Raw genomic sequence first — 19,717 nt, 5'->3', positions numbered from 1 at the left:
CTTAAGTTATGGGACCCTTAGAAATTGCTTTATAAGATATCACTTTCTCAAAAAAAATTTTTTTTCTCTTTTTATTATTCAAAATTCCATATTTTAGGCTGTAATGATATTTATTTTCAAATGTTAAACAAATTACTAAGGTAAAAAAAATACAGACTCTACTTCATTGCTCTGATTCTTTACACACAATTAGTTTTAAATTTATATTTATTTTCAAATTGTATTATTGTAACATATTTGGGGGGATTTATAGCCATTGATTGAAGGTTTTTGTCAGTTTATTTTATGTTTTTCATCTTCGTCCTGCTTCCTCTTGCCTTGTATTGCTTTAATTAGCTAACTTTTTTATCTGACATTACATGTTGCATAGGTATTTATAAAACTTTAAAATGTGTCTCAAAAAAGGTGTCACAGGGGATGAAGCCATCTCAGATAAAAAGATAGCAGCCAAACATTGCGAGACAGTTCTGGGTTGAAACAACTGAAAAGCAGAAATGTTTCTGAACTTTATCAAACACATTCTGGCACAAAAATAATATCTTAAATGTTTTTTTAAAAGCCTTATTTGTCATTTCATCTATTTGTCTTGTATTCTATATAAATATACATGTATTTATGCTGTTCTTTAAAATGTCCTGTGAAACATGAGCAGTGCTGAAGTCGTACTAGTGTTAAAATGTACTAAAACCTGATGTAGGAGCTATTTCTCCATTTTCAGTTAAATCTTAGAATTTAGATTATTTAGTTTATTTATTATTTTTTGCTTATTTTCTAGCTGATTTATAATTAGAATTTTTGTTTAATTTGTTATTTAGATTAGGTTTTGGCTAATGATTCACTTAATTAGTTAATTAATTGTGGGTGTTTCACGGTATAAATAGGTAGGTCTTGGGAAGCTCATTATGCATGTTGGTGGTCAAATGGTTTTTTACCAGTTGTCAGTCCCAGTCAGCCAGTTTGTCATCAGTCTGTCAGTAAATCAGTCAAAGAACAGGTGCAGGAATCAGAGTCAGAGCAGTAGTAGAATCCTGTGGAGCCTGTAACCTGTTTTATCTGAACAGTGGAATAAAACAAAGAACTGCATTTTGACGGTTTTTGATCTTTTGAACTGTGTAAGCCAGAATCCACGGTGCATCAAGTGACTATTTGAGTTGAATTCGCCTTTTGTTTTGATCACGTTTAAGCCTTAAGTTTTTTGATATTTGAGTTTTGGACAAATAGCCACTACACCTGAGATAAAACTTGAGATGAAGTCAAATATTCAGCTCTTATAACTCTGATTGTGTTCATGTGTATTGAACAACATATTATCTTTCTTAAGACCACATTGGGGAAACAAAATGCACAGGAAACACAACTGACTTGGTTGCCCAATGAGAGGAAATGTAGATCTTGGTCACAATGACCTTGCAGGATCTACATGAGTAAGGTCAAATTATGCACATGTGCAAAAGCAAAGTCTAAATAATTATGTTTTCTAATAAACTCCAGTGTTTGGAGTTATCTGTCTAAGTAAACAAAGATTTTTTAGTTCTGCCTCCTGCTTTTGAGCCTGAGTAAAAACGTGTTTATTATTTAAACAGTTGCCAAGTTGGGCCCTGGCAACCTTCAATGAGTTTGTGCAACAACAAAACCACTAGGCTGTGTCTCGTTGTTTTTAGACACATTTATATCTCAAAACGCTTCTTTGGAAATCCTCCAGTACTAAAGCTCTAAAACAACAGAAAACAGAGCAGCTGCTCTCAACCTTTGATGAAAAGTTGGATCATCTCCAAAGTGCTGATGAATGATTAATTTCTGAAAATTCCTGAGCTGGTTTCTTACAGTTCAGACTTCTGTTTTCGGCCAGTTCTCTTTCATTTCTTTAATTTGTGGATTTCCCACCGTTGAAGCGCACTACTTTCAGTTTTCTGTTCTAAGACATTAACATTTTATTTTCTTTCTGTTTAACAACTTCCCACTTGTTTTTGGGAATCAACACACATCAGAAGAAAATTTCTTTCTGGTTGGGTTGTGTAATCCTGTCCTGTTATTTCATGTGATAGCTGCATTTCCTGTCAGCTGTCCAAGTCTAGACTCATGTGCTTGTCTGATTTTGTGCAGGTATTTGTTTCAAAAGGAGATAATCAGTAAGATACTTTATCTAAATGCCATAAGAAGGCGGAGGAGTAATATGGATATTCTGCAGTATGTTCTTTTTCCAAAACTATGACAATATAATACACTTTTTGGGAATTTAAGTGTAAAAGCTAAAGGGCCCCATATATATGGGGGTCCATTTATGCCAGAAATATGTTTATGGATCTTGTGACGTATTCATGTGAAAAACCAACGCAAAGTAGTTTGCTAGAAGGGAAATTATAAATTCTTTTTTTATTTTCTGCTAAATAAATAAAATTTGTAATATATTCTATATATTTGCCTCCCTTATTGAACATTTTTGCTGAAATTCTTTCATTTGGGGTTTATTTGTGCCAGCTTTGCACATCTAAATGCTGATTTTTTATTTTTATTTTTTTTGTCCATTCTTCAGATTAAATTGAGAGTTTTAGTAAACATTAATTCTTCTTTTTGTTTAGCATATTCAGAAAATGAATATGCTTTGATCTAAACTAGAGTAGTTCTGCTCGTGTGTTTAGAATGCAAAAAATGGGAAAAAATTATTTCCATGGTAGCATCATTAAATATCAGTAGATTCAAAAAATATGATTAAATGCAGCTACAGTTTTGTGTTTAGTCATATAAATCACTTTTTTAAAGCAAGTAGAGTGACAAGAATGACTCCATTGGTTGCATTTCAGATGGAAACTGCACAAAGGCAGCTGTGGCTGTAAAAAGGAAATAAAGCAGTAAAGAAGAGAGTAGGCGGGCCCGCAGGGAGTCGCTTTGGGGAAGAGGTTACAGTACACAGAAACCTGCAGGTTCATTCTAGTGAACTCAGTCCAAGCCCAGCATGTGACTGTCTGCCGATAAGTGATATCACAATAACTCCGATCACTTAGCTCCATCTCTTCCTGTATGGCTGTGTTTCCTCTGCTGCCGTTCAAACGGAGCGAAGCTTGCTGAAGTTTTGCGGTGAAAACCTCTGGAGATGTTCTGGTTCAGGCAGGGGCTTTGCTTCCTGCCCGCCTTTCTGGTCGTCTGGTCCTCTTGCACTTTCGTCGTTTCCTATATTATTGCGCTCTTTAGAGGCGATGTGGACATTATATTCCCCTATATAAGGTACGTTTCTTTTGTCATATTTAAGAAAAAAACTAAACAAAACAGTGAAACAAAGCAGGTTTTCTTACTCTGATTTCTGATCGCTACTTTAGTTTCGTTTTCCTCTAAGTTGGGCTCCAGCTGCACGTACACATCTGTTATTTTCACAGTTATTTTCTAATAATAAAACAGTGCTATTTAAAAAAAATAAATAATTTGCGTATACTCTTAGTTTAAATTTGAAATACAAACTTATAAATAAAGAAATCAAAGAAACGGAGCTGGAAATTTGTTTAATTTTAACAAAAAAAAAAAATCCTATTTCTATTAGGATTATAATAGAGATCTTTTTCTCTGCTTATTTTTCTAAAATCAAGGTAGATTTAACTTTACTTTAATCATAAAATAGTCATCAACGTATAAAGATAAAAGAAATATGACAGGAAGTTACAATTTTACATCCACTTTCTCATAATAATAAAGAAAATATATTGTTTTCCAGATTTGCGTACACTGCAAAAACACACAATCTTACCAAGTATTTTTGAGACCAAAAGGTATATTACCAAACGTATTTGGTAATATTTTGTGTTTTTGTTCAGAAATGTTGATATTGATACATTTATTCTAAATCTAATGAAACACTCGTCCTGAAAAGGTTGTGTAGTTAGTTCACTCTCAGTATAAATGCAGTTTTCTATGGGATGCTTTTCTGCAGCAGACAAAGGGAAGTTGGTCAGTTTCTCAGAAGAATTTAGACTTGAGAAAAATCCAAAGCTACACTGGACCGGTCCAGATTAGAGCATATTCTCTTTATGGAATGGTCTAGTCAAAGTCCAAACATAAGCCCAAATGTTTAACTGTTTTGCAAAGAATGGAGAAATACGTTAGTTTCTAAGTGTGGAAAGGTTTAGGCATTGAAAATGAATATAAATGCTACGCTTTTAGGTTTTTTATACATAAAAAATGGAAATTCTGGTCGTTTTGTGTCGAAATATTAGATAAAATATGTACAAAACTGTAAAAACTTTATTTGTTTTCTCAGTGATACGGGTGCAAATCCCCCTGAGAGCTGCATTTTTGGTCTTATGACCTTCATTTCTTCATGTGCAGGTATGTTTTTTTTTATTATTCTTTCCCACTGAGCTTCTGCTTTAATTACGCAACTTTGGGTTCCCCAAAAGGAGGAACCAAGCTTTACAGTGATGCTACACACATTTTCCCTTTTAATCCTGAAAATGAAAGCAAGCCTTAAACGCCCTGTGACTTTTGCCCAGGAACTGCCACCATATACGCCAGATACAAGTATGTGGAGAAGCTGACTGAGCAGAACAGCCTGGTCAAGCCGGGCCTGAATAAAGCCGCGCTCGGGTTTGGGTTTGCCGCCTGTTTTGGGATGTGCATCGTTGCTACTTTCCAGGTATTTCTTCCTCCACATGTTAAGAATTTAATCTCACATAATGTGACCTTTAATTGTTTTTTATTTATTCTTCTTACCTGCAGGAAACAGCAGTGACGCCAGTCCATGATTTGGGGGCGTTGGTATTTTTCATCTCTGGAGTTGTTTACATCATCCTGCAGTCTGTAATATCTTTCCAAGCGTCTCCTCATGAGTCGTCCATCTGTGTGCGTCGATTCCGCTTGTTCTTCGCAATAGTTGCTTCAGCTGCATTTTTCCCCAGTATCCTTGTTGGAGCTGCTTGGTTTGGTTTGTCAAAGTTTATTTTTAATCTGCGTGATGTGTGTTTGTGTCGTTATCAGCTCTGTGCAAGTTTTCCTTAACCAGTAACTCAGCTGTGATCTGTGCGTATTTCGTTAAACAAACCACCCTCCACAGGCACACATATGACAATGTAGGTTGTTTTTATTCTCTGTAATCATCATTAATATTTCTTACCGTCAGGATGAAAGTAACACCTCCCTCCAGTTTGATTAGTAGTCTGCACTTGATGCGACTGAAACTGTGAGAAATATAGTTTGCAAGTTTTGAGCCACTGAACCTGTGAGGTTAAGTTAAAAAAGCATTATGTATATTTTATATGCACAAAACTCTGGCTGCAAAACTTTATTAATAAATGCACATTGTTGAACACTGTGACTTATTGATGCAATTTAGAGTCTAGAGGGCCACATAAAAATCTACAGCAGACCAGATTTGGCCACATAGCCTTAAGTTTGACCCCTGTGCTAAAAAAATTTGAAGAATAAGAGACCAATTCTAATCTAACTACATAAATAAGAGAAAGAAACAACTGAACGCCAGGAATCTGGAAACTAAAGAATCAACTAAATCTGGAACAAAAATATTGAGAGAACAATAAATAATCACAAAATACAAAACCCAGATTATCATGAAACTTAGACGGAGAAACACCATCTGAACTGCAAAGTATGGAGGTGGCAGCATCATGATGTGTGGGTGCTGCACTTCACAAAAAAGTGTGTTAAGTAAATGTGGAAATATTGAATCAACATTAGTTAATATCTCATAAAGCATCATTGTGTTAGATATTTATAGGTCTCCATTATTTTGTGGCTTCTATTCTGTTAAATGGGTCATCTGGTCAAAAATACGGGGTTCCATTAGTGCCAAAAGTATGTTCATCTTCCATACCAAAAGAGTGAAAAATATGGAACATTTTTGGATCAATACCTCATTAATTGAGTCATTCAGATATTTCTGTGTGTATCTGAGGCGTTTTAACATCTGATTCTATGCAGGATTATCGGTTCTACATCACCAGTGCCGTCTGCGAGTGGATCGTTGCCTTCAGCTTCATCTGCTTCTTCCTCACATACATTAACGACTTCAAAGTGAGCATCACAAGCCATCAGTCAGAAATGTTTTTGCTTTTTATTGTTTTCTAAAAGCTTTGTTTTGTTTTGTTTTCATGCAGACGTTTAAGTTGCAAGTGAGGACAGAATATGAGGACTAGACGATCGCCAACTTCATTTCAATGAATTTGTGTATTTTATGTAATTTTTTGCACTAGAGTTTTTATACAATCAGGTATTTTTGCTACTTGAATTGTTCCACATAATATTTTATGCCTGATCATTACAGGTGTATTTTTTTATTTTTACCTTTTTATACAATCATTTTACACGAGTGTTAACGTTTTCCTGTTCAAGCACCACTTTGCACTTTGACTGTTGCCACAGCATCGTGACACATCCTGTGAGACCTGTGGCCACTAATAAGAGAAGTTCATCACACATTTTACACGTGACTCATGCAGCCCACGTGGGAAAACGGAAAAACCGCCAAAAAAGAACTGAAGTTCTTATATTTGGTGCTTCCTTCACAAGTATTGTACGACTGTGTTTGAGTTGGTTTTTTTAAATAAATTAAACTTTTGTTGCAGTAGCACAGTTACCAGATGAGAAGTTCCTCCTCTAGATTATCATTTTTAAAAGAGTTGGTTGTAACTATCCTGTCTTACTTGAACGGCATGTTTTGTTTTTACCATTTTAAAAAGCAGCCAAGCGCGTCACGTCAAATCTAAACAGAAAGTCATGAATACACTTATTGAAACTGTAGATACTTTGATCAGTTAAAAAGGTTGAGCAGACAAAAATGTTTAGTCTTTTATTTATAGGAATTGTTAAGGAGGAAAACAATGGTGCCAAGTTTTCTTTTTTTGTTTGTTTTTTGGTGGTAAAACCATTTTTTAACACTGGATAAAATTTGTTTAGTGTTGAGATTTTTTTTAATGCTTATGCTCAAACTTAAGGTTGGACTGTTACTAAATTTTTCAGTGTGAGATTTCATTACTGCAACCAAAGGTTAATTTATTTTCAGGTTTTTATGCATCAAAGATCGACATATACTGTAAATACGCTGCGTAGAAAGACAATCATCATTTCCTGAACTTTAAGCACCAACACGGAGGCCTTAAAGTCGATCAGGAAGAGACTGAAAACTTACTGTGACACAAAGTGATAAAAAAAAGTAGGGTATGGAATATTTTTAAGAAATAAAGTGCCTTTCTTACGTTATTCAGTGACAATAAGAGGTGAAACATGTCCAGTCTGCATATAAACTCATCCAGTTTTTGTACTTAGATGTTTATTTTTGTTCAAACTATGATTATAAGTCGTCCTACACAGCATTCCAGATATTGTGGACAAAACTCACTTTCACTACAAATGGTTTTACAAGAGAAAATTTAACTGTATCCAGCAAACTACTGTCGTACTTTTGACTAAATGTACTGTAAAGATGATTTTAAACATCTGAAAAATAAACTGCACATTTTGTATCAATACATTCATCTTTAATGGAGACCAACAGCATTTCTTTATATTTTATATCTTTAATTAGCGACTGCTCATGTAGTGTTAGTGCTTTTCCTCCAGACAAGACAGAAGGTTTGGTTAAAAATGTTTTTAACAAAATTAAGCAGTAATACACTGCACTCCAAACTTACTGACCCCTGGTAAAAATGTCTGAAAAGACTCAAAATAAATTGCAGCGGCATATTTTAATTTATAGGAAACTCAAAATGCAATTGCATGTTTTAAATAATTCTTTAACTTGTCTTAAATTAGTCTGAAATTTGATGGGACGAACAGACCCATTTCTCTTGTGCTTCAAAATGGGAAACACAAGAGTTCATATTACGAAAGAGAGACAGAAAATGAACTGGCAAAGAAAATTAATCTTTAGCAGTAACTAAAAATCGACAAAGTTTACTGTTAGAGCTGCAGATGTTTCAGTGCAAGGACATCTCTGAAATAAACAATTAATTTATTTATATAACCCCAACAAGTTTGGTGGGCTTGATATGAAAAAACAGTTTTTAAATGATTATGCTGCTGAAGTACAACAACCAGAAAATACATTCATTACCTAAAACAAAAAAAAGGTGAATTATTTTGACTCACACGGCAACATCAAGAATATATGTTTATATAGAAATTATAATTATGAAATAACATAACACTAAACTAATTATTGTTTGGTTTTAATATCATACAGTCAAGTTTATGCAACAGCATAAGATTTTTTTCCCCCAGTTTCATGTCATGAAATTAAGAAAATGCTTTAAATCTTTCTAATTTTCTCATTAAAAAAATGAAGTAATTGTATTTTTTTGCAAGATTTTTGAGCCAAATTAATCCTAAATACCACAGAGAGAAAAGTTTAGCTGGTAAATCTTATAATTGGTTTCCTGATGCAGCAAATATCTCGATTCAAACCAGCATTTTGTATTTCGGTGCCAAACCTTAATGCACTGCACAGCGCTAAAGGTGGCGCTGATTTAGAGACTGGATTTAAATGTTGAATAGCTCCTAAGGTCAAAGTTCATCTCCCACCGCGTCGTTCTTAATACAAACTTGAATAAATAATAGTAGCTGTTTATGTGAAAGTAGGACTCCAGCTACTATATCGTACAAATTACTTAACCTAAAGTTCTGTGTTTGAACGATGTAAGTTTTACAGATTCAATCCAAAATAATTCCAAACAACTGAAATACAAATATGAATGTTTTTCACATTTGAAAAACATTCATATTTTTCCATTTGTCAGCAAATGGTCATTTCCAGAAGAATTACAATCATTTAAGCACCTTCATGTGAACATTTTCACAATCCTGCAGCAGCAACCAGCCTGCAGGATGAGCATGTTGCAACGAACGGCCTTGAACGTGGAGCTGTGCAGAGGCAGATCAGTCACTGAACGACGACTCACTGTCAGAGCTGGTGGCAGGAATATCCTCATTCTCTGTGCTACTTGCTGCTCCATCAGGCACCGGCGCATCAGGTGTGCTGTTGTTGGCAAAATATTATTAAATTCAAGTTTATTTGGCAGGAAACTGTCAATTTGAGACTTACGAGTTAAAAAATAAAACCTACTCGAGCAGGTTTGGATCCAGACCTTCCATAAGCATTTTATTACGAATAGCCATTGGCGGTACTCCCTGGATAAACACAGAATTAAAAATATTTGTTTTAAAAACACATTTTCTTTAATGAAAGTTTTTTTTAACAGTAATATTACGTAGCATCTTACCACTTGAACCATTTTCAGGTAGCGTGCGTAACGTTGGTCCTTAGCCACAGTCATGACATTGTCTGGAACCGCTTCTGCTTTTTCTGGTGCAGGTGCAGCTTCTGGTTGACTCTGACCGGGCTGCACCACAAAAAGACGCAAACAGTTCTTCACAAAACCAGAAGCCTTTGCTACACACGATAATCTGACAGTGAAAGATGCAACTGCATTCAAATACAGAAACTAGAGTTTTTATTTTGGTAACAATTCCAACCAAAGCATGCTCTCTGTTTTTCTGATATTTGACTTTTTTCCTTATCCATCCAATTAATTTTCTTTCATCTGAGAGGAACGGACCAAGGAACCAAAAAGACTGGAAAATCCTTCAAAAATTAATATAGGATCCGGTTAAATCCGTTTTATTTTTTTCCCAAATTCTACTTTTTTCATTTAAATTTTTCTGAATTCTATTTAATTATATTTTAACCCAAAAATTTGCAATAAAGGTGAGAATGTGTGAAAAAAAACCCCAACAAATCAATTGCTGGAGGTATAAATTTACTGATATTCTGTACCAGTGGTTCAACAGAACATTGGTTTTACAAGGAATATTTTTTTTAAACTCAAACATTATCTGCAAAATTAAGAATTTGGTTTTTAAAAATGCTTTTGAGCTGAACTACAAGAAATAAAAGTTTGTGCACATTTAAATAATGATCAGTAACTTTATTTTTTTCTCTCTTAAATCTGCAGCTACAGCACTTAAGAATCAAATGCAAAAATATTTGTAATAAGTCAATAAATTTGTTTGTGGTTGGGTCTGTTTTCCTACCTGTGAGGGAGGAGCTCCCCTTGCTGTTACACCATCTGATTGGTTCTGACTGGCGCTAACCGGTCCATTAGACTGGACACTTTGCTGCTGGTTGAGTCCATCCACTGTGACTTCCTCCAGTCCAGGAATGGATGACAACTGCTCAGAGAAGACCATAAATCCATCAACGAAATGGCAGACATACTTTAAAACTACTTGTTGTTTATGTTAGAACTTACTTTGGCCTCCAAAATACACAAAGTGGTTTCAATTTGTTGTATGCGAAGGGAAATATTTGAAAGTTTCTGTGATGGAAGGGTTAAAATAAGATAATTAGTGACTTCAATCAGACAATAAATGTATCCTGAAAGTAGAGAGAAAGAAAAGAAGTGCACAAACCTCCTCGCACACAGTAGAGAATCGGTTAAGGAAGCGAACTGTGTGCACAACAAACTGATTGAGGTGGGCGACGACTCTCCTTTGCTGTATAGCAGGAACCTAAGAAAGCAGAAAGCAGAGATGAAGGAATCTACTCATAGTTGAAAGGAAATTTGCAAGTACAAATGTCTAAAAAAATTATAACAAACAGACATAAAGAAAGGATGATCATAAGACAGTAGCTGGATTTCCATTTCAAATCTGCGCACACCTTTGTCAAAAAACACAAATTCGCAATTGCAGTGTTTCGATTAAATAAAAAAACTATAGCCACAGATGAATAACACTGTTCACAGATTAGTCATTAAAACATGCCACTCAGTGATGCTCCAACTACTTCCTATCTCTTCTTCTTCATGGTTTGTTCCAGTGGCAACATCCAGTTGGTGATTAAGTAACTGGTAAGATGCCGGAAAAAAGTGTTTCCATTTTCAGATTTATTGCTACACTGACTGCTACAGGAGATTCTACCTGGCTACAACATCACAACTACTCTTTGAATCTAATTAGAATATATGAGTTAAGACAACACTAACTATTCCTTTGGGATAAACAGAGTATCTATGAATTTGAATTTGAAATGGACGCACTTTAAGATCTCCCCCGTCCCTTAAAAATTATCTATCTACGTCTATTCCTTCCAGTTACTTAATTATTTGCTACTTTGTGCTCCTGCATACCACATAAAATCCGAATAAAATACAATTAAGTTTATTGCAACGTCTCGAAAAAGTAGGAAAAATTCAACTGCCATATTTTTGGAAGACAAAGATTACAGTGAACGACGGATTATAACCGATGTCAGTTTAAAATTTGAATATAACTTAAAAGTGGACAACTATAAGTAACTTACAAACGAGCCAGAGCTTTTCCTGCAGAAACTGAGAACATCTCAAACATCACTTGAATAGACGAACTGTTTTGTTATGCTTCTACTTCCTCGGGCAGCTTTTAAAATGACAACCAACGAGTTTAAAACACGAACCTTAGTGAGATCAACTCCGGAACCAACGATTGGCAGACCGTCTTCATCCATGTCGAGCTTTCAAAACCGTAGATAAAATAAGATATTAAGGGGAGGAAAGACTGAAAGTTGTGACCCGTTCATGTGACTCCGAAATGCGTGATCTTTGCGTAGTGACGTCATCAAAATATGTGTCATTTTGAAGACGCAGTTTTTTTTTAAATTCATTTGATCTGACTTTAACAACCACGTATCGTTAAATTGACTCCCTTTACACACGGTCTAGATAATGTAGGCTATGTAGGTACTCTATGTGGGGGGGGAAAAAAAAAAAGAAAAATCGTTTCGTATTATTGAGCCTTTTATTTTGAAAAGCGGAAACTCGATAGGGGAGTTGAGGAAGGGACGATTGCGTTCTAACAACGCAACCGGCTGAAACAAAAATATTTTATACCAGGTTTATTTGCGCGCAAATGGAGGATCTCAAATCAAAACAAAAAATGATCGGTATGTATCTGACTGAAATGATTTTAGTTAAATTAATCGCTGACTATATTTTAACTACTAATTCTGATACTTGGGGCCCGTCTATTTAATGAAATCGTGAAATTTTTAAACAACCACCCTGCTGCGCAATGGAAATTATCATCATATTGCTTGGGAGTTTTTACATTGTTAAATATTACACTTTGTTATTTAAGCTAGAGCTGTTAATTTATTAGTCTGCGCAATTAAATGAGGTCTCTCCAGGAATGATTCCAGTTCATAACCGGTAAACTCAGATGATCACGTATCGAACTGAATATATATGAATTAATAATTGTGTGTTTGTCTTGTTTATATAAATTACTACTTCTATAATATGTTAAATATTTAAAAAAATTGAAAAATTAAAAAGATAGCTGCAAAGTGAAACTCTTCAAACTCCTACTGAGTTACTTATTGCTGCCCTCTAGAGAGCATTTGTTCACACTACACCTTTCTGTTCCAGATCCATGCTTGCCTTTGCCATCCCTTCGCCTTCTGGTGCCCCCTTTGCAGCTTCAGTCTGCTGCCATGTGGCATGTGGTGAAGCAGAAGGACGTGATAAACTACTGGAAGGTGCAGGAGTTTGTGTGCATGGTGACGGACGCAGTGCCCCACCTGATCAACCAACAACAGAGAGCACAGCTCCTCCTCGGCCTAAGAGCCAGGGTCAGCAGCAGTTTGTGTCACAATCAAATGTTTTCCTCTCTCATATTTGTAGTAACACAATTTATTGGCATTTCCAGTTGATCTTGGAGCTCTGCAAAGGCTCTGCTTTAGGAGAAGTTGATGCTCAAGGAATCCAGAGTTACTTGGAGAGGCTGCCTGTTAGTTCTGCAGATGTAAGTTTAAAAAAATAACTATTAACAGTTTAATTCACACTTGTTTAACGATGCAATCTCCGCAGCAGTGCATGGATCCAGATGTTAAAACGACTGAGTTGACCTTTGTTGCACTTGTTCAGAGCTTGCTTAAAGATCCGGCAGAGAGGGCCTATTTTTTCCAGGTGAGGATGATTTGAATTCATAATTTCTCTGCTTTGATTTAAGGAAACCGTTTTAAAGATGCTAAACTGTTGGTGACAGGAGGTGTTCCCTGCTGAATATGGTCAACAGTATGATGCAGCGCTACAGGTGTTATTGTGGGAGCTGCTGTCAAAGCTGGAGAAGCTACTTCCGGTTCCGGACCTCAAGCAGGTACAGCTCCGTTCAAAAATATTCAGACCAATGTAAGGTAGTGTGTAGCTGGGAAGTGTAAGGAAAATGATGCATACTTTTCAATACTTTTAATTACAACTTTATTCTAATTTAGGGTATCAACGTAAAGGGGGGTGAACACCAATGCATGTTACAGATTTTTAAAAAACATGTTTTGGTTTCCTTCCATTCTATCACATAAAATCCCTACAAAAACGTTTGTGGCTGTAAGGTAAAAAAGCCTGAACATGTTCAAAAGATATTATTATTTTTGGAAGGCAGCACAAGTATTCAGTTTAATTTTGTTTTAAGGTTTATTTTTGAGAATAAGAGAGTTAAAGTGGACCTGTGTTGCAAATTTTCACTTTTTGTATGTTTTTGTACTTCCATTTGGATCTCAGTGCTTCTAAAAACAGACCAAGTTTTTATAAAAAACACCCAGCTGTTTTTTGGCAATAACTCAATGCTGTTTTAAAAACCTCCCAATCATTGAGTCACACTCCACTGTTACCTAGCAACCACAGCGAGCCCAACCCCGTCACCTAGCAACCCAAGCTGAATTCCAGCTGAATTTGGTCAGCTGGTTTTACTGCCGTATGCGCTGTACAATGGCTTCTGGAACAGGCAAGAGTTTTGTTGTTGACTTACCATCCAGAATCCACTTGCTGCATTTTTGTTGCTTGTGCAGGAGGCTCCACTTTTGCTTTTCAAAAATGTGCAGTTGTATAATTATGCCTCTGTTTGCAGGCATTTTTAAGTGCCAAGGCAGCAGCCTTTTTGGATTTAAAGCGACCAGAGACCCTAAAACAACTCAAAATACATAGAACTAAGCAGACTGATTACCCATTATCTAAGAATAATTTTGTGTAAAAAGGTAATGAACATGTTTTGTATAGAGTAGACGATAGATCTATCCTGACATGTTCAAGGAAGCTTAGTAGGTCACCTTTAATAGGTCTGCTCTGTTTCTGCAGACGACCGCCTGGTTCATCTCTGCTCCGTCTGTTTTGGAAGACTGCATCCAATCGTCATCAGAAGAGCTAAGCTCTGTCTTCAAGCACTACAAAAGCTCAGGATTACTGAAGATGACATGTAAGTTAAGATGAAACAGCACACCATTTGGAAGTATTCTTCAATAAAATATATATTTTTTCCTTCACAGATGGGCCGTGTTCTACCACTGGTAGCTGTATCATGTCTGCTCTGTCAGTTCCTCCCTCACAAAAGACAAATCTCTCCATTGGACAGGATTCTGTTCACAACTACGCAAACACGCTGACCCATGTTACTCTGGCAGAGGCAGGGCAGTGCAGCGTTGTAGCCTTCTACACCGAAGTGGAAGTCAGAGCGTCTGATCCGAACCCAGAATCACCTGAGATTCAAGTTCAGACAGAGTGTTACGAAGAAGAAATTGTTGCTTTGAGTGCAGGTATGAGCGGCGGTGGTGAGGAGGAAACTGGGGAAGCAGAGGGTGTTGCTAAAGCTTTGGAAACTTTGACCAAAACGTTTGCATTGAGGAAGGAGAGCTTAGGAAGTGAGAATGAGCCGTTGTATGCATCAGAGGAAACAAAGGACAAAACAGAGAGAACAGAAGACGACACAGAGATGACAAAAGCTGTGGACAACAACCAGCCTGTCGTTCACCAGGACATTACAAATGTCCTCAGTGAAGCAGCTGCTTTGCAGGAACCCGACATCTGCACCTCCACATGTTCACAGACAGGTTCACCAAGATGGCAGAAGATGGAGGAAATGAAGATGACAGCCGGAGAAAAGAACGACGCAATAAAAACGTACAGAAACATTCCTGCTATAATTGTTTTGTCAATTTCAATTTATATCACAAACGACAGCTTGTGTGAGCTTTATTTCTTACAGCTGCAGCATAAGCTTTGCATTTAAATCTCTTTAGATCCATAATGCACTCTAACTCATTTGTTAACTTTGTTTGAGCTCAACGAATACAATCTAACCATTAAAAAAAACTGTCTGCAGAACAGAAAATTAAAGAATTACACATTTTTGTCTTATCACTGAAGCATAGATTTCAAATGTCTTTTAAACATTATTGCAAGTTTTAAAAAAGCAAAAACATACTTATTTTTTCTGCAAGATGAAATTATTTAACAATAATGTAATATTAATAGTATGCTACTGCTGACAGGTATAGATCAAATACTTAATATAATTATAATAGTGTTGTTCACCATACATCTGTTTACTTTTTATTACATTTGGTTTACGTGGTCAACTAAACTAAAAAAAATTAGTTACTACACTACTAACAGAAAGTACATATCTTCCAGATTTGTTTTTCTGCAACCTGTTTTTCAAGTTGTTGAAAAATATATAAAAGTTTTTTTTAATTGTGGGTTTTATTTCACAGGAGTGCAGCTGATGTGACCTTTGACCCTTCTGTGGTTGCAGTCAAAGGAACAGACAAAGGTAACCTGACTTGTTGAAGAACTGAATTTATAATCCCACTAGAAATACGTTGTACAACTCCTTTTTGCCAACAGGACAGGCCTTGCCCTAATCCTGTAACACTTCAAAGAAGGGATAAATATAGTTAATCAATTTACAACTGATTGTTGATTAATGGTTCATTAAATTAAATTTAGTTCCAGTTGATTAATAATGTCCACTTTTAGTGTTGTAGTTTGACCTCCATCCAGCAGAGGGTGCTAATGGTCATCCTTAGGCATAGACTTTTTCCCCTTTCACAAGTGAAATAAGTTGCCAGTGGAACTTATGTTTTGTGAATATTAAGGAGTTACTGACTTACAACAAGCCCATAAATCTTGTCTTATTTCATGTACACTAAGACGTTTGAACTAGAAACTAGACCAAAAATAGTTTTGTAAGGTTTAGTTTTTTTGAAGTGAGACTCTTAACCAGCAGTGCCAGTGATTATGTAAATGTTAAATGATTCCACTCTTTACTTTTTGTCTTTATTCAGATGAGGTAATATCAATCATCTTCACCTGCTCTCGCTGTCCTTTTCACGTCTCGGGCGACGTCAGTCCTCCTCACTTCCACATGCAGAGCGTTTGCACCGATGTGTATAGGAGTTTCACAGGGGAGAAATTTATCCCGTCCCCGTCCAGTTCAGATGAAATATTCACGTCCATCAAGCTTTTCCCTAAAGGAAACGCCGAAAGCCAAGATGGCAGTCCTCAGGCTCACAGCAGAAAGAGATCTCTGACATGTGAAACGTGTGGGAAAACTTTCACTCGGACTTCTGACGTGAGGAGACACCAGCTCACACACACAGGGGAGAGACCCTTCCATTGCTCACAGTGCGACCAAACCTTCCAACACTCCTGGGATTTAGTGAAGCACGAGAGCAAACATCACGGCGTGGCGATTTCCTTCTCCTGTCAGCTGTGTGGCGGCTCCTTTGCCAACCTGCGGGCGCTGACTGTTCACCACAAGAAATCGCACTCGTCGGAGAACCAGCTACCTCACATCTGCTCCATCTGCAGCAGGAGCTTCCCCACCGACGACGAGCTGCTGGAGCACAGGAAGTCCCACGTCAGCATCAGGCGCTACATCTGCAAGCAGTGTGGCGATGGCTTCGACACCCTGCTGGCCCGCGCCCAGCACAGTCAGGCCCATCGGGTGAAGCGGCAGTTCAAATGCCCACACTGCGAGAAAATGTACACCCGCAGGTCTGACGTTAAGCGACATTTATCCACTCATACTGGGGAGCGACCACATCAGTGCAAGCAATGCAACAAACAGTTCTCTGTCCGTTTTATGCTGGTAAAGCACCTCCGGGTTCACACCGGAGAGAGACCTTTCCATTGCGCCCACTGCTCCAAAAGCTTCACTCTTGCATCTGTGCTGGCCCGACACGAGCGGATGCACACAGGGGAGAAACCGTTCCTCTGCTCGCAGTGTGGGAAGGGATTTTTATCGCAGGGAGAGCTCTCCAAACATCACAGGTCGCACCTGGATGATAGGCCCTACTCCTGTCCGCAGTGTGAGAAACGATTCAAGAGCAAAAAAACCCAGCAGGAGCACATTGCCTCCCACAGCGGTGCACGGCCATACCCCTGCACCCACTGTGGGAAGGGCTTCTCCAAGCCCTACGCCCTAACCAGACACAACCTCATCCACACCGGGGAGAGGCCATTCCCCTGCGGACACTGTGAGAAGTCCTTCCTGACCCTCGGCGAGGCACAGCTGCACCGCAGGATTCACACCGGGGAGAGGCCGTACCCCTGCGACGCCTGTGAGCTCAGGTTTAAGAGCTCGTCGGAGCTAGCGCGCCACAAACACAGCCACTCCGGGCAGAGGAGAGAGAAGCCGACCTGCGAGCTGTGCGGGAAAACATTTCCGTCAAAAGCCAAACTGAACAAACATATGGAGATGCATATAGAGGCTACTGACCTCAATAAGGAGGCATTTAGATAATTGTACAGTACAGACCAAAAGTTTGGACACACCTTCTAATTGAATTCAATTAGAAGGTGTGTCCAAACTTTTGGTCTGTACTGTATGTCGTATGTGTGAAATTATAGCTTCATTTAATGTATCACCCTGTGGGTAAATTATGTGGAAAGATTTTTTTTTAACTTGCTTGATAGAAATCAATCCAACATTGTGTTTTTTGTACTTTACAATTATGCTGTAAGTTAAAATCATAGATGAGTTCAATAAATGACTTTTGCTCCATGAATGTTTGCTTCATTTCCTTAATGTTTTGTAGTATAAACATAATCTTTAACAGATAAACAACATATGTTACATTTCTGCCTTTAATTATGAAGAATTTGTTGTTTTTCCTGTAAATGTATGAAATTAATGTGGAAATGGGTTTTTTTTGTCAGAAATCTTTCTCTCTGTGACTACATTTATTTATTATTTGTTTGAAGTAGACATGATATTACCCTCAATTTAAGCAATATGTGCCTTAAACATTAAAAGACGTCATTGTCTAGAAGTACAGTTAAGTGAATTCTAACCAGTAATCAAACAAAAAGACAAAACAAAGTTCACTGGCTTTGGGATTTTTTTCCTTTATGTCAGGTGATGTTTTTCCTTATTCCAAGAAGTAAATGAATGATTTACTTAGCGGATAATAGTGCAACAGTTTAAAAGTGTATGACCTCCAAATTTTGCTGCTATAACTCCAGAATCCACATATTCCCCCATCCGCCATAATGTCAGTGTTATGGTCCTCCTTATAAAAGGCATAATCTGAATGAGTTTAATTAACTGAGAGGTTTTAATGAGCTCTGGCTGATTGGGGGAAAGCCATTCGTCGAGCAGGAATCACCTCCATAAAACCGGCCCGGCCGTTAAACGGGGCACCAGCGTGACTGTGTCGCCCACTCAGCCGACAGAGTGCAATAAATGCACAATAACAGTGGAAAAGGGTCAGAGGTCAGAAATTGGCTTTCTATTATTAGATCAGCAGGTGTTTGGAGTGAATCCCAACAGACTGAACGCTGTGTGAAAATAGAATAAAGGGGACTGCATGCAAAGTGAGGTCCATATGTTGGGATATAAGTCATTTATAGTTATATTTATCCGAGAGAAATAACAAAATGCTGCAGCATGTAAAATAAAAAACAAAATTAAAACCAGTTGTATCACAAAATAGACCAGAAAATGTTGTTGAATTTGTTTGGGGTTATTCATACAAAGATTTTAACTCAGCAGGATAACATGTATGGTATTTCTTTTGTGTGTTGCTATGACATAACACCACACCCTCCATATTTATTAAAGCATTTTGCACCAAATAATATATTACATAATGTGAGCACACTTAATCATTGAGAAAAAATATCACATTAATCCTTGCTATTTTTTTAATCAAAAAGGATGAATCATTCAGTTAAAAGTTCTGTAAAACCTTAATTAATTTATAATGAATTATCTTAACAACCTCCACCCTATTCACTTTATATCACTGCTGGCATGTTACTTTGCTTTATTTAACAACAGAAAACTAAAATATACCTTTAAAGGTTTGCATAATGTAATCAAACTGGCAATAAAAGGGTTCAAATAATTATATTTAATAATAGATTAAAATTACATTTAATAGTTTTAATCAAGACTGAAGTTGAACAAAGTACTTGAAATTAAAAGAAAACGGAAAACAATAACAATCATGTATTTTTATTGCAATTTTCTATTATTAAGGACTCGAAAAGTTGAAAATTTTCAACTTGGATGTAAATATTTTGGCTAATATTTTGCATACAGAAGAGAAATTTAAAAAAAAAAAAAAAAAAAGGTCTAAAAATGGTCATAGCTGCCTATTTTATTAGTTCAAAAGGTTTTCTTTATACCAATGGGAGTTCAGTAAGTTTTCAAACAATTTACATATTGTAAAGGTTTGCAAACTTTAACCTTAGAGTTAAAAACCTTTGGAAGAAAAGTACAATTAAAATAATGCTTTGGAATCCAAGTTGTGGTTTTTATAACATTATTTTGAATCAAAGTAACAAAGTAATAATTTGAACATCTGTTTCTGATAAACTTAAAGTATTTAGTCATTTTCAATTAAGTGTAGAAAGTGCACCAGAATTACTTCTATATATTTGTTGCTAATTGGACAATAATTTAA

The 19,717-nt window shown here is 36.7% G+C and overlaps 3 protein-coding genes across 4 annotated transcripts; 2 read left to right on the top strand and 1 right to left on the bottom strand.

Moving 5' to 3' along the window:
* The first annotated feature begins 2,038 nt into the window (after nucleotides 1–2,038).
* Nucleotides 2,039–7,467, top strand: dram1 (DNA-damage regulated autophagy modulator 1). The gene is made up of 7 exons (XM_044107761.1): nucleotides 2,039–3,222; nucleotides 4,247–4,314; nucleotides 4,479–4,621; nucleotides 4,705–4,882; nucleotides 4,996–5,054; nucleotides 5,923–6,015; nucleotides 6,099–7,467. Exons 1-7 carry the CDS (start codon nucleotides 3,092–3,094, stop codon nucleotides 6,135–6,137), a joined length of 711 nt encoding a protein of 236 aa, XP_043963696.1. The 5' UTR covers nucleotides 2,039–3,091; the 3' UTR covers nucleotides 6,138–7,467.
* Nucleotides 7,468–7,542: 75 nt separating this feature from the next.
* Nucleotides 7,543–11,583, bottom strand: washc3 (WASH complex subunit 3). Its single transcript, XM_044107762.1, has 7 exons — nucleotides 11,432–11,583; nucleotides 10,408–10,506; nucleotides 10,248–10,313; nucleotides 10,030–10,167; nucleotides 9,219–9,338; nucleotides 9,062–9,126; nucleotides 7,543–8,974 (listed from the first exon to the last, which is right to left on the bottom strand). The coding sequence occupies exons 1-7, from the start codon at nucleotides 11,480–11,482 to the stop codon at nucleotides 8,875–8,877; spliced, it is 639 nt and encodes a 212-aa protein (XP_043963697.1). The 5' UTR covers nucleotides 11,483–11,583; the 3' UTR covers nucleotides 7,543–8,874.
* Nucleotides 11,584–11,689: 106 nt separating this feature from the next.
* On the top strand, nucleotides 11,690–17,574 carry si:zfos-932h1.3 (zinc finger protein 184). Of its 2 annotated transcripts, none has more exons than XM_044107760.1 (9): nucleotides 11,690–11,917; nucleotides 12,402–12,604; nucleotides 12,682–12,777; nucleotides 12,846–12,941; nucleotides 13,021–13,131; nucleotides 14,106–14,223; nucleotides 14,294–14,924; nucleotides 15,518–15,576; nucleotides 16,091–17,574. In XM_044107760.1, exons 1-9 carry the CDS (start codon nucleotides 11,884–11,886, stop codon nucleotides 17,548–17,550), a joined length of 2,808 nt encoding a protein of 935 aa, XP_043963695.1. In that variant the 5' UTR covers nucleotides 11,690–11,883; the 3' UTR covers nucleotides 17,551–17,574. The 2 variants fall into 2 exon arrangements, with proteins under 2 accessions (XP_043963695.1, XP_043963694.1); XM_044107759.1 differs by having other exon boundaries at nucleotides 12,843–12,941.
* Nucleotides 17,575–19,717: the final 2,143 nt, after the last annotated feature.

Source organism: Gambusia affinis, linkage group LG23, assembly GCF_019740435.1.
Source record: "Gambusia affinis linkage group LG23, SWU_Gaff_1.0, whole genome shotgun sequence".
NCBI classification, from domain to species: Eukaryota; Metazoa; Chordata; class Actinopteri; order Cyprinodontiformes; family Poeciliidae; genus Gambusia; species Gambusia affinis.
Note: the sequence above shows the minus strand (reverse complement) of the source record. Positions and strands in the feature narration are given on the sequence as shown.

Bases quoted from the DNA above. Each gene is read 5' to 3' on its own strand.
- washc3 (XM_044107762.1), bottom strand. From the start codon at position 11,482: ATGGATGAAGACGGTCTGCCAATCGTTGGTTCCGGAGTTGATCTCACT. The intron at 10,314-10,407 runs GTTTGTGCACTT...CTTCCATCACAG, and splicing joins TCTCTACTGTGTGCGAGGAG to AAACTTTCAAATATTTCCCT. The intron at 8,975-9,061 runs GTAGGTTTTATT...TGCCAACAACAG, and splicing joins CTGGATCCAAACCTGCTCGA to CACACCTGATGCGCCGGTGC.
- si:zfos-932h1.3 (XM_044107759.1), top strand. From the start codon at position 11,884: ATGGAGGATCTCAAATCAAAACAAAAAATGATCG. The intron at 14,224-14,293 runs GTAAGTTAAGAT...TTTCCTTCACAG, and splicing joins AGGATTACTGAAGATGACAT to ATGGGCCGTGTTCTACCACT. The intron at 15,577-16,090 runs GTAACCTGACTT...GTCTTTATTCAG, and splicing joins AGTCAAAGGAACAGACAAAG to ATGAGGTAATATCAATCATC.
- dram1 (XM_044107761.1), top strand. From the start codon at position 3,092: ATGTTCTGGTTCAGGCAGGGGCTTTGCTTCCTGCCCGCCTTTCTGGTC. The intron at 4,315-4,478 runs GTATGTTTTTTT...ACTTTTGCCCAG, and splicing joins CTTCATTTCTTCATGTGCAG to GAACTGCCACCATATACGCC. The intron at 5,055-5,922 runs GTAGGTTGTTTT...GATTCTATGCAG, and splicing joins ACAGGCACACATATGACAAT to GATTATCGGTTCTACATCAC.